At 33.5% G+C, this 15,062-nt stretch overlaps 1 protein-coding gene across 1 annotated transcript in view; it reads left to right on the forward strand.

Moving 5' to 3' along the window:
- Positions 1-7,232: 7,232 nt before the first annotated feature.
- LOC145663613 (glutamate carboxypeptidase 2-like) overlaps positions 7,233-15,062 on the forward strand; it is a 92,930-nt gene continuing 85,100 nt past the window's right edge. The window contains exons 1-2 of the mRNA XM_081729721.1: positions 7,233-7,344; positions 10,698-10,848. Of these exons, the coding sequence (XP_081585847.1) occupies positions 7,287-7,344; positions 10,698-10,848 (209 nt within the window). The 5' untranslated portion in view covers positions 7,233-7,286. The remainder of the gene's footprint in view (positions 7,345-10,697; positions 10,849-15,062) is intronic.

Below are 15,062 nucleotides of genomic sequence, written 5' to 3' on the forward strand. Positions count from 1 at the left end.
AAAAGATTTTAAAAGATTTTACAATATCTACGTTCCTTCTTCTGTTCACACAAATATAACAATTTTCCCTTCATTATGACCTCAACTATTTTTTAAAAAGTACGTATCCAATAATGTCTTGTAAAATATTTTACAATAGCCTACTTGCGCTCCTTTCTCTATTGAATCAAATGTTAACGGAACTTTCTTTCACATAACTTTTTTTTTTTTTTAATATCCGTCAAATACTGTCTGTTCCAAATGACAAGTTAAAGGAGCAGTTGAAAACCGTTTCTCAAATAACATGTTTAATATTACAGAGAAGCGATGATGAAAAATTACTTTTATTTTTAGCTTTTTATTTTTAACGCTGACTCTTCCCATTTCTTGTTTCTTTTTGTTTTATCCTTCCTTATTTTTTTATTTCTGGTCTCGAAGGGGGGGGGGGGTCCGGACCCCCCGGACCACCCCTTGGCTACGTGTCTGACCACATATACATGCTCACATCTCCGGTCTCATCATAATTCAAGCGCTCCACGGACCGAGAGAGGTAACCTGGAGTGGCCGTAGAAGAATTATCGTCTACAGCTTACAGTAGCAGTACAAGTCTATGAAAGCAAGCAGCAGCAGGATAAGTGAATGCACTATGTCCACGTCAAAGTCTTAAATCGCAAAGAAAATTGACTGATATGATTGACTAAGACAAGGATAAGGGACCGTGCCGCTCTTAAAGAGTAGTACCATTCGGCTCTTATTAGAGCCAGCTTACAAGAGAGATTTCCTTCCTCAACAGTATTGACGTTAAACAAATCGAACGGAGAGGTTTAACGATTTACTCCTCTGTTCCTCACGAGTGACCAAGCTTAGAGCAGGCACTCTTGCATGTACAGGCCTTGCCGACAGTCGGAGAACAAGTAGGCTAAACTATAGCCCAACGGGACGACACTCTAGTTACACCCACAAACAACTACACGTAAACTCACCTAGAACATCATAGCTCCAGATTCCTTGCGGTGTTACACCAAGGAACTGCTTACACCAAGAAAACAATCCTCTACCCACAGAACCGGAAGTAGCCGATACTAGACCCTTCAAGAACACTGACAATCAGTTCAAGAAGTTCATTACACCAGAAGAAAACTTATTGAAAAAATCAAACACTTAATACACCACCACTTGGACCTAATCGAAGCTGATAAAGCAGATACATACCCAGGAAGCCATGACATACTGCTCAATGAGACAATCGACTGAGAACTAAATGAGATACTCAAAAGGAAAATATGCACTGCCCTGTCCCAGACTAGATCGCTGCCACTCATAAAGAAATCACCTGAAAATTTTACTCACAAACTCACAGAACTCTACAATGCAAGCCTGAGAACATTCCAGAATACTGACAATCAGATCAAAAAGGTCATCACACCAGAAGAAAACTTACCGAAAAACTGAAACACATAATACAGCACCACCTCAATTTGATCGAAGCTGATAAAGCAGATACCTGTATACACCCATGGGGCCATGACACACTGCTCAATGAGATAACCCACAGAGAACTAACTGAGGTACTTAAAAGGAAAAGATGCACTGCCCCAGCCCAGACAAGATTACTGCCATACACAAAGAAATCACCTGATTTTTTTTTTCATATGATGCATTCAGTTTTATCACTTTCTTTTTCAACTTCGTGAGATGTACTAATATTTCGTTCACTCCTACAGAACAGGAATATTGAAATAACTAGTCATAATTAACCTTACATCAATGCCAATTAAAGAAACAAAAATATTCTTTATACATATATATATATATATATATATATATATATATATATATATATATATATATATATATATATATATATATATATATATCATTTGCCTACTGAAGGAAATAATGCAGAATTAATATGACTGGTTTATCATTGAAATTTATTAACTTTACCCATACGGTTTCTATTTTATCTTATGTACTACTAGTACTAGTACTACTACTACTAATAATAATAATAATAATGATAATGATAATAATAATATAAAGATTTTAATGTCTACAAAATTACAAAAATATTTTGATTCCTCTTCAATGATATTGTATTTTAGATCCATTTTCTATACCTACATTGTGGTCATGTGTTGTTATCATTAGAAATATTTAAGACAATAGCCATTATTCTTAAAATTATCACATTCACGAGATAACTAAATGTTACCGATAATAAATATTCTATATTTAATACAGATTCTAAGGTCAGTTGCCGACACGCATTCACTCTGTTCTGGCCATAAGCTGGGGTAAACTCATGTGGCACAATGAGGCAACTCCACATAGTTTTGTCGAGTTGTTGAAAATGATACACTACAATAAACTGGAAGATGCCAAGTTGGTCTGACAATCGATGTGAGATGGTGGAGTGATTTTCCTTAAAGTCATTCGTATGACCTCAGAATCTGTTACCTTGAAACGGCCGGACCTTCACTGATTTTCGACGTTTTTACAACCTGCACGAAATTTCGAGAACTTATGAGTTGCTGTGCTGTAGTTCACAGCATCTTCTTCCCTTTCACATGATAAAAGTTCTTCCGTAGGGTTACGTCCTATTTCGAACATATACAGTAAGAGTTTACGTTTCAAACGTTGTTGAGCACTGCCACTAAAAACTGACTGAAGATACTGAGGGAGTGGCGGCCTTCGTGTTAAATAGTCTGCTTGCCACCGGGATATGCATGTGCCTGCTGTTTCGATTGTGGAAATATTGGAGGACTTTTGACTCAACCTTGTAGTTTTTATTATATCAGAGACGACAATCTGGAGCCTTACGGAGCCTGTCAGGAGAGTTGTCGCAGCATCAGTAGTAACCGATTCTATGAAGAGTCTAATTCTAGAACAAATGCAAAAGTACAGATCATATGCACAGTATAAGTATCCACTGAATTCTAACTTAATAATATAACGAAACTTTTGAATGAAGCATGTTTAAAAGTAATTTATTGTTTTTAACCTTTTATCTTTCAATTCAACTAATTATTTAAATAAGAATATGAAGTTTTATTGATATTAATTTATAACAATGTTAACAATTACTAAATCGGCTAAATAATTTCCTCCGTGCTATCAATCGACAGTAGCGACACCATGCAGCGCTACTCTTGTCTGAATGATCTTCCTGCTGTTTCGTAGAATATAGTTGTATAGATGAATGAAATATATTTCTACTCGTATATCCTTTTCAAATAGTGTGCTAATGCAGCACTCTCACATTATGATTTTTCCCGTTCCAACGGCCAAAATTTTCTTCTGGAAGATGATCTGCAAGTGCTTAGTCGATTTGGCATAAGATCGTTAATGGAACTTCAATCTTCTTAAGCCAGACTTGTCTAATTGGGGTACTTTCTCTTCACTTCTTCTAGTCACATTGAATATGTCTTAATATGTTACGATCGACTGAGTTGAAAATGATGTCAACCGACTAACCATGCATGTACATTTAAATCCTGTACAAACCATGATGGCAAATCCGGTTACAAATCCTATATGTATTTGGATGTTCTAACAGATATATTCTACCATACGTATAAGTGCACTTGTGACAACATCAAATTATTAGAATTGTGTCTTATTTCACACTCGACACAATGATGCCATTTTAGAAACTTTGATACTATGACATCAAAATCGCATATTGTTGTAATAAATTTGTAATTAAAGTTGTTTCAAATTTAATAATAAAGTTAACAATTAAACATACTTTCGTGGTATTTTGATTTCACAATATTCCAGCTTGATTTCTGTTTACAAAATATTTAAGAAATATAGGAAATAAGAATTATTCTAGGTGGTGGTATTAATAATGCTGAGAAAGCATAGAGAATTATTATAAAACATATTCGTAATCTATAACAAATTCTAAAACATAAAACTTTTTGAAACTTTTAATTCTACCACAAACCGTTATAAAGAATATTGATAAGCTGTTATTCATTGGCAAACCCATTAAGAATTTAATGTAGCGATCAATATTTCTTCTTTGTCTTCCTGACATTACTTCTATATACACCACTAATATACTCAATTTCTGCATAACGAGCTTATGTTTCCTGCCTGAAAAGACCAACATACCTAATTTCGTGTGTTCATTTAAAGGAAACTTTTAAAGGAAACTTCACCCCTTCCTCATGTCAGCTATACTAAAGCAGTGATATATCCATGTTTGTTGATCTACCCCATTTCGTTTTTTACGTGCATCGGTTCAAAATTTATAACATCTTATTCCCAACACTTCTGAGGTGTGGTCAAGGGATACAAATTTTTACATCTTCGTCCCTTAAAAGACGAATTTTACAATAGCCGGTCTTGTCCACAGCCGGCTTAAGATAAGTCGGTCTGGTTTAAGATAACTATTTCCACTATACGAAACTTCAAACATCTAGAAGTCTCCATCACGAAGATGCTCTTTTTCACTAGCACAACACGTTCGCATCTCAGAACTAGTGTGTAATCCAGACCATAGTATTCAGCTAACGGGGAAATATAAAAAATCAAATGTTGCCATTTAACAAGCGGGCGTTATGCCACAAAGATTGCAACAAATATTTTGTACGTCGTCATGTGATCCCAAGTGTAAGTCTTTTTGTAGTCATTTTCTCAATTCTCAGAAGCAGCAACGTTTCTAGTAGTCTGACGCTGACTGGCATTGTCTGAGACGCTGGCTGGCGATTGCAAGACGAAGTCGTGAGTTCGAGCTCCGTTTTCTAGGGAAGGGATGTTTGTATGACATGATATTATATTGACTACTATTGTTGGTGATATTTTCTGATTTTCCCATATACTTTCTTATAGCTATATGTTAAGGTATACTTCTTTGGCAAATGAAAATAGGGTTCGACTCCCAGTGGGAGTTCATGTTGTTAAGCTGCGAGTTCTTCTCCCATATAGCTTTGCTGTTCTTTTAACTTCAAACGAACAATAAATCCATTTACCCTACAAAGCATAACATTTTGGCATTAATTGGTTGGTTATCTTTTATCAGCTCAACGTCTTCTTTTCAGCACCAAATATGAATGAAACGGAACTTCTGTTTAAAGTGGGATTTACTGCATCACTACTCTAGTTTCCGAGCTCAGTGGAATCGAACCCACAACCACGTATGTTAGTCACTTGACCATGAAGAGGGACCAAGTGACGTTAGGTGTAAACCCGAAAGAAAGAAATAGGTATTGCCATCTAAAAGGAAAAGATTTTATGTACAGACTTCGTATTAGCAGCAGATAAATCATATTACCATGGGACAGAAAGCCGTATCAATAATATTGTAGACGATATTATTGGTATAAGCCTTATCTTTATCCACAAGATTGTGGCTTTTAGCTAAGGAGGAAATTGTGATTTTCTCGCAAATCAGTTTTTCAGTAGATATGTTTTTTTGCATTTGAACGAGAGACAAGTGGCAATAATTCTAGGATTAGGAATTCGATTTCTGGGCTTTCGGCATCTTTGGGCATGTTAGCCTGTCACGTATATGAGAGATGATGTCCCTCGGCGATCATACTGCCCGGAGCATTGGCGAGGAAGGAAGGAATGGGGAAGGAAGGAAGCGGTCTGTAACCATTATGTAGAGTACCACCCGGTTTTCCTGGTGCGGATGAGGAAAAACCAGGAAAAGTAACTTCACTCAGGAAGGCTGGCCTGAAAAAGCTGTTACACCTTTTCGACCGAGTGAAAATAACGTAATATAACGTTGGAAACTGATCGGTTGCATTGACATTATTATTGAGTCATTTATAGCTGTTCAGTTCAATTGTTTTCCCGTTTCCTTTTCCTTTTGTGGGTCTATTTCTTAAATCTACTAGTCTTGTAATATGTTTTCTACAAGTCGTAAAATACCATGAAGCACAAGCACTAGAGTAATAGTGAAAGTCATTTCTAAATGCTAATTGTGATACCTCTGATTTTTCATGATTTTATGGATAAACAATTGTAAAATGTTTGAATTTCGAAAAGTTTTACACTGGTATTACAAGACTAGTAGTTTTGAGTTATAAGCCCCTTGAATCATACTACGAATCTACAACTGTAACAACAGTTAGCAGCAACGATGTGCTGCATGACGTTACATTTAGCGTCACTTTAATTTTACTGCTTTCTAAAACTGAGATGGAGTTTAGAAATTCATTTCATTTTCCATTCTTGAATGAAACAGGTTCAACCTGTCCAACAAGACCTACAGTGTACGCAAGATACCAAACCGGACACAGCGTGACGTAAATCATTTCTGATATTCTTTATTTTTTTTATTATTCATTAAAAACAAAAGCGATGTAAACTAACAGAAGTCATTTTTGAGTTTTTTTTATACATAGAACTGAGGTATACGTAGTTTAGTTATTACTATTAGAACAAAAATTTTGAAACATTTAAATGACACCTTAGCATGTCATCGAGAGTTTATACACAAACAAAATATCAAGTGTTCTCTACCAAACTTTGTGACTAAAATTATTCGAAATAATTTTCATGATAAGTTGAAAGTATAGCACAAAATAAGTTTGCACAGAATGCTATGTATTACAAAGAAGATATATCTATACCTATCTATCTATCTATCTATCTATCTATCTATCTATCTATCTATCTATATATATATATATATATAAGTTATTAAGTGATAGTATTAGTTATTTTTGATTGGGTTATTAAGATAATAGACTGCACATTATCTATATTAAAATTTCGAAACCAATCCTTAAGTACTAACTGTTTTATGTTTTCAAACACAAAGAATTTGGAAATGAATTTCGTATTTCCAGGTATTTGCTTCTCAAAGAACAATAATGGTTGGTCTCTGTAAAAGATAAATGTTAATCTACAAATACCTTTGAAGTTACAAGAGGTTTGGCACTGTTGTTTGTATTAGAAATGTTAATACTCAATTGATACAAGGCTCAAAACCTTGTAAGTCCTTTTTGCTTGTTTTTGTCAGACAAGATTGATAAGATGATGATAAGCACTAAGTAAATGAATGACATTTTTAAGAGTTTGAACGTTTAGTGTTTATATTTCTATTCTCTTCTATTGTATTATGTTACGTAATTTGTCTAGACGTAAGGCGAGTAATGTTTGTTATTTTATCTTTTGCGAGATGAGAGAGAAAAGCATGTCAATCAATTGTTAAATAAAATATAAGGAAATCCAAGCACAATAACCTTGAAAAGATATACTGATGCTTATATCTAAAACGAATAATAGTTGAATTCAACTTTACAAAATCTGAAAGCAATCAAAGGAAGTGTTTGTCTACCATAAACATGGTAGCTTTGTCTTTCGTTTACGCCGCTTCGCTTAGCGTTGGAGTCTTTATAGTAGGTAGGTTTTCAAAAATTCAAATTTAATCTATTGATATATGTCTTGCTAAGAATTTACTATGATTTTAAAATCATTTTTTACTATCGTCCAACTGGAATCAAAACTTGGCTTTTCTATAAAGAAGCCAATATTATATTTTCATTTTGGAACATATTTACTCGGCAATGAAGGTGACTTCAGGCGTTATTAGCATACATATATTGCACCGAGAAGATTTTAAACTGGGAATTGTTAAATTAACCATGTTAAAAAGGACAAAAGAGGAGCATGTAATGTTAGGGTGGGCCGAAAAATACACATTTTTTCAAGTAATAATACCGTGAAAAAAAATTGCGAATTGGAGCGACTAAAAGGAGTTTTAAAAAGAATTAAAAATCGGTTTATATCTTCCGAGCACGTATATGGTCTAAATTTTGCCGAAATGTGGAAAAATGCACATTTTCACGATAATTTTTAACATTTTTAAATTACCCTCTTCCCGAATGTAATCGCTCAAATTCTTATGTATTAGAACCACAAGAAGTGATAAAATATTATTTAAATCCATCAACATCTTCCGGTCGCGCATTGTTCCCAAAGTTAATGAAATTTTGAAACAAAATTTACAAATAAAGTAGATCACAATTCAAGGGAAAAATACTAAGAGCTTACATGTTTTTTCTTTATTGAATTTAAGTTCAAATCTTTAAAAACAAATTATTCTAGACCATTAGTAATACTTATAAACCGATTTTTATTGACAGAACTTAGTTTTATCAGTAAAAAATCTGTTTACAAATATTACTTTTAAAAATAATTTCTTTTTAAACCTTTGAACTTATATTTATCAAGGAAAACAAAAATGTAAATTCTTAGCATTTTTCCCTTTGAACTAGGATCTACCTTTATTTGTAAATCTTGTTTCAAAATTTCATTAACTTTGAAGGCAATGCGCGATCGGAAGGTGTTGATGGATTTAAATCATGTTTAAACTTCCCTTTTTATGTTTTTTTAATACATAAGAATTTAAACTATTATATTTGGGGGAAGGCTAATTCAAAAATGTTAAAAATTATCGTAAAAACCTGCGTTTTTCAATATTTTGGCTTAGTTAAGAACACATGCGCGACCGGAAGATATAAACCGCGTTTATTTCTTTTTATTGATCCTATTTAGTCTCCCCAATTCGCAACCTTTCCGCAGTATTACGAGTTGAAGAAAACATTTTCCTTTTTCGGCCTACTCTAATGTGATGTCCAGTTTTAAAAAAGATTAAATGGATCATCATAAAGAAAGGCTTTTAAAGGAACCTTTAATCATCTTTGGATTAATTAGATTATCCACGTGAAACATGGATAGTTCTGTCAAACAACAATAATAAAAAAAACGGATGACAATAATGATAAAATCAAAGTAGAATAATTTCAGTGAAATATAGCTAATTAGTAACAAAATGGTTTAATAAAATTAGTTCTTCTTTCCAAGCTTCGGCTTGTCTGTGAATTGCCTGCACCCTAGCGACATCTCTTGACGTCAGATGGGAGGTAGTGCAGCTAACGACAATCATTAGCCAGACAGAACTATTAGGAGCGTAACTGACAGGCTGGCATATTCATCGAATATGAACTAGAATAGTAAACTGTCTTTCTGCACGAGAATTATTCGAAGACTAATCTAACAATTTAAGATATTTAAAAGTTATCAGTTTATATTTGAGAAAGTATTTCTCATATTAAATCACACAAAAATTATTTTACTCGTAACTAGGAAAAGAAAGTTCAATGACTTAAATAAAGGTAATGTTTAAGTCTTCGATATTAGTTAAGTGGGATTTGATTATCAGTTATCCTACAATATTCCAATTCATTGCGGTTGTCTTCCACAGTTAGCTTCTGAATGTATCATGACTCTGTTTCAACAAAACATTTAGACGTAGATGCAGTTACGTTACACATTTGTTTTACATAAGAGATTTAAGATATTCTCATATAATTATTAGGTCAGGCATTCCAATATCATTTCTCAAAATAAACGAAGTCAATTGTTACAAAGACCGCATAGTTCGTTTCCCTCATTTACATAATGATCTCTTATCAACAGCTTTTCCCAAATAGTAATCTATAAAAATATTATTTCTGAGATACAATATCTCAATTAATGTAAGTTTACCATATAAATTCAGGACTAAGTGGAAAGAATTAACATAATATAATTTATATCTATATGTATAAGCAAATGGCATAAGCAAAATTATACGAGTTTATAAAATAATCCCACAATTCACGATTAAAATTCTCTCTGTATGTATTTCTGCATTCGTTCATTCATATTGTAGCAGCAAATTATCTTAAATTACGAGTTCTTGTATTTATTCCATTTATCAAATTTATGTATTTAACACATTGTCTCACACTGCAGAAATAACATGTTCGGAAATAATCAGTTCGATGATGATGCAGGAAGTTCTTTTGTAGATCAGAACAAAGCATTAGCCCGGTTTCAAAGGACCAGAAGGAAATAGGCTATTTCGAAAGAATAAGATTATGGAATTTGTTTTAGGAAACCGTATCAGTATTCTCAATATGATTATGGATATGATTGAACTTTCCATGATGGCACCTTGAGATATTCTTCCGAATATTAAATTTTACATTACAATTATAATCATTAAATAATTTATGAAAGATAGTATATTAACTCATTTGATATTGTATACAAAAGTTAGGTAATAAATCTGGGCATAATCTAAAATACATATAATTTTAAATTCTCAGACACTAGCATATTAATATCGCATATTCAATGTGAAATTTGGGAAATGCCTATGGAAATTATGAAACAATAATCTGATCAAACTCGAACGAAATATTCACGACGGGTGTAATTTCAACCCATAGTTTCTGATCTATTATGTGTGGTATTTTATTTGAACTCTTTCAGGATCGAACATTTAGTTCATTATTTGTAATATCTCCACAGGATCAAAGCCGAACCTTAAGGAAATCACACATAAATGGAGATCAATTACATTTTATCAAGGACTGGTATTAATCCAGAAAATTAAAAATTTGTATTAATTTAATATTATACTAGGGTTTAGTAAATTAAAGGAGTAAACAATTCATTATTAAACAATTTAGTCAAAATCATTCACATCAAATGGTAATTGAGAAACGTCAACGATAAGTTAACAAGTTAAGCTTAAAACTGTTGATAAATTGTAATACAAAGAAATATAAAATGACACTGCTTATTTCCTAATGAGAAAGAACATAAGACATCTCACTAACTCTGAACCCATTGCAAAGAATATACAAATGAAAATTTGATAAAATTATTGTTACTAAGTGAAGTGTTTTAAAATTTCTTTGAAGGTTTGACACTAGGACGATATGGTATTCCAAATACATCTGAACATGAAAGAGCAGATCAGAAGACAAAAGCGAATCAAGTTTCAGCTCGCGTTGACGTCACTGATGCGTTTTTAGAAGAAGTTAGCGCTGACAACTTGGAATTATACTTAAGGTGAGTTTTCCTGGGACTTTGAAGTAGTCAGCCAAAAAATTAATGTGTCGTTTCACTGAAACTCTGGTCATGACCCGTAGCAATTCCTGCTGATATATGAGATGTCTAATTTGAGATATTTTGCCAAGATTCATCATCAACAGTACAGGTATTCTGCCACTATTGGCACATTACTTGCCGCAACTGACAAATTTCCATGCACCACAGTCTTCAACTACTTTGTCTTCACGTGCGAATTGCCCTTTTCTCCTCTATTATTTTCCACATTTCCTCATTCGTTTTCCGATCGACTCAGCTAATTATCTCTACACGAACATTTCGAAATCCAACTGCCGTTTTTTATTATTTTTTTAAATCCCTTTTGCGTAATATCCATGTTTCTGCTCCATAGAGCACAATATTCCACACCAAACGTTTTGTGAGTCTTTCTCTTTACTCTTTATTTAAAGACCCAAAATTACATTTTTCTTACTTCTAAATGCTTCTTTTGTCATTCTTATCCTTGCTTTTATTTCACGTTCGTATTTTATGTGTTTACTCATAATAATACTGGGCTGTAAACAGTTCCTACGACATACCTTATATTTGAAATCATGCAAACCAGTAGACAACTACCATTTCGGTGGACACATCATCTTAACATAAAGCACAGATGAGAAATTTGAAAGGTGGGCTTCCTGACAACTCGATGGCTCCAATTGAGGGGGTGAGCGCAACAGTGGTCTAACCCACATTTTTTTTTAAAACTGGAGAAAAATCAAGTTAAAGTTAAACGCATGTGCTTTTAGTACAATGTACCAAAAGCGATCACAAATAATTGTATGTGTCATACATTGTAAATATATATATATATATATATATATATATATATATATATATATATATATATATATATATATATATATATATATATATATATATATATATATTGTACAAAAAACACATGTGTTTAACTTGATTTTTCTCCATTTTTAAAAATGTGGGTCAGACCACTGTTGCGCCCACCCCCTCAATTATATTAGCAAACTAATAATTTTATTAAAGTTCTTAACGAAAAGTTGTAAGAAAACACTCAATTTATTTTGGAAAAGAATAGAAAATTTCAATTACAGCCTCCTTAAGAATAACTAACTTCATGGTTAACTGCCATAAGAACTATAGCTATGAAGAAAAAGTCTAATTAGTGGAACTATATGCAATGCCAAACCTATTCAATTGTAATTGTTATTATATCTACCTATTTTACTCACATTCAACTTTATATTATCATCACATTTTTTGACTTACCTAAAGGTCTTTTTCTTAGAGACTGTCCAAGTAACACGTGTTTTCCATGCGGGTTACATATCCCGCTCTACATGTGAGCTACATATATCGATTGGATATCCCTACTACATTAATAACAAGAGTGCTTCCTCATCCATTCGTGACTTTCCCCACTCACTCATTCGTTTATCTCTTTTTATATCACTTGGTTTGTCTCTTTTTCTATGTCAATTTGATTATATTTTAAAAGGAAAACCGGTATACCTTATATAATGTAGTCTAATTATAATTTTAGTGCGTTATGTCCTCTAAATATTTTATAGTAATAGTTACATTTATAAGTTAGAAAATGGAATATTTAAAATCTAACAAGTAGGAATAAATTTAATATAATTAGTGTAAGTAAATATGCATGTAATTTAATATAATTAGTAAATATACATGTCAGTATATTTCACTATAACTCTGGAATGCCTGGAGCAATTTTACTTAAACTTGGTATTAAAAATGATCGAAAACGAACGATATTAGTGTTAAATCCATAGTTCTCGTAGTCCATGAGCTGCCTGCTGACAGTTTCGATGCCTAGCTCCACAATGGAGATAAGACCATCTAGCTCACGTAGGGATTGGGGGAGAGAGATAGATATAAGAATGACCGAAACGGTCGATATTAGGTTCGAATCCGTAGTTTTCAGAGTTCCTGAGATGAACAATGGCACTTCTCATGCCGTTTAACCCGCATTAGTACTTTTGAGGGGGGAAGGAAATGGTGCCATTTAAAAATAATTGATAATAATCGATAATAGTGTCGAATCCATAGTTTTCGGGGCCCTTAAATTGATTGCTGGCAGTTCTGATGACCTTTAAGTTCAAGTTTAGCCTCCAGTAGGGATAAATTCTCTAGCACATCTAAGGAAAGTGGAAGAGGGTAACTTAAGATGATAGAAAACAACCGATATTAGCATAGAGTCTATAGTTTTCGGGGTCACCGAATAAATAACGACATGTCTGATGCTGTTTAAATCCAAGAACAGCCTCTGTCAGTATTTGTGATGGGATAATGACATGAAAAAAAAATCACAGGCGACCAATATTAGTATGGAATCCATAGTTTTTTGAATCCTTGAATTGATTGGTGACACTTCGTATAGCATTGAAGTCTATGTTTAACCCCCATTAGCACCCCTAGGGTAGTGGAAAAGTGTTGACATGTAAAAATATTCGAAAACAACCGATATTAATGTCGAATTCATAGTTCCCGATGTCGCTGAGAATAATAATTACACTCACGACAGCGATAAGTCCAAGCTCAGCCTCAATCGGCATGAGATGAGAAAGGATGAAAAGTGAAATGTCTCAAATGACTGATATTAGTGTCGAATCCATAGTTTAGGTTCGTCAAGCTATTAGGTTACAACCACGATGGCTTTTAATGCCATTTAGTGGAGACACGGTGGCTCAGTGGTAGAGCACTTACCTCTGGTGCGTGGGGTTCATGGTTCGATCCCCGGCCAAGTAAGTTTGTGGTGGACAACTTCGAGTCCGTGAGTTTTCTCGAGGTACTCCCGTTTAATCTCACATTCTCATTCCATCAATTCTTCCATTATCATTCGCATGTTTTAATCATCGTCTTCCTTATCTTAATGGGCACGGTGGTCTTGGTCTTGGTCTTGGTCTTGGTCTTGGTCTTGCATGCAAGAGTCTTTCAAGTCTTGCATTTAAGAAACCTCAAGCTTTTCATAGGTAAATTTTACTATGGATATAAGGGATAATAAACTCTACAATGCGCCAGTAGTAACGGAAATACAATGTATGTTTCTAAATGTAATATAGTTTAACTTCGTATAAGTATGATGATAGTGTACAACATAGGTGACGACATTTATTTTATTTCTAATGGGTGCCAACGCTTCACTACTTATAAGTTATCCCTAAATCACAACGTTTCGTAATCTGTTTGTATTTTTTTTAACAGGTTCAACACTCCATTGGTTTCCAAACTGGGAAGGCTACCCGTGAAAAACATGAAAGAAAATCAAGACGGCACAAATTATACCATGAATTGCAAAATATTTTTTACACTCTAAAGGTGTCAGGTTTTTCTTTCCAACCACGATTAGCTAATCCTTGTCTTAAACAAACTTCCAATTAAATATTGAGCTTTTGTTTTACTGCTTTCAATATGTACTGTATGGGGCAGAAACACTGACATTACGCAAAAGCGATGAAAACAATTACAGGCTTTCGAAACATGGACATAGAGGAAAAAGGAGACAATTAGCTGTGTTGAACGGAAAACGAATGAGAAGGTGTTAGAAATATTAGCAGTAGGGGAAAAAAGAAAAATCTTATATATTGTTAAGAGGTGGAAGAGGAACTGGTTAGGACATTGGCTGAGGAGGAACTGTACTATGAGGGACATGCTAGAGGGTATTGTGGAAGGAAAGAGAGGGAGGGAGCGAAGGAGATTAGTTGAAGAAAAGTATTAAAAGAGAAAATCGCTACGTCAGGACGAAGAGACTAGTTGAGGACCACCGAACGTCGAACCTTCTGTTGCAGCAAGTAACCTGTCAATAATGGCAGAATAGCTATTATTATTATTATTATTATTATTATTATTATTATTATTATTATTATTATTATTATTATTATTATTATTATTATTATTATTATTATTATTATTATATGTTTAGCAGTATTGACCCCCCCCCCCTCAAAAAAAAGAGAGAGAAAATTAAAATTAATCAAATCTCTTAATATTTCAGAATAATTTGAGGGAAAACTGAAAACGACTCAACTGCCTATGTCTTTCGTGTAAACTCAGTTTATATAAATACTTTTGACCTGTATTAGAAAAAAAAAAAAAAAAACCGGCATCAAACTCCAAGTTATTTGAAGTCTCACTTGTGAATATGGATTACTAGCATCAATTACTCACTTCGTTGG

This window comes from Thermobia domestica, chromosome 11, assembly GCF_964235325.1.
Source record: "Thermobia domestica chromosome 11, izTheDome1.hap1.1, whole genome shotgun sequence".
In the NCBI taxonomy this organism is placed as follows: Eukaryota; Metazoa; Arthropoda; class Insecta; order Zygentoma; family Lepismatidae; genus Thermobia; species Thermobia domestica.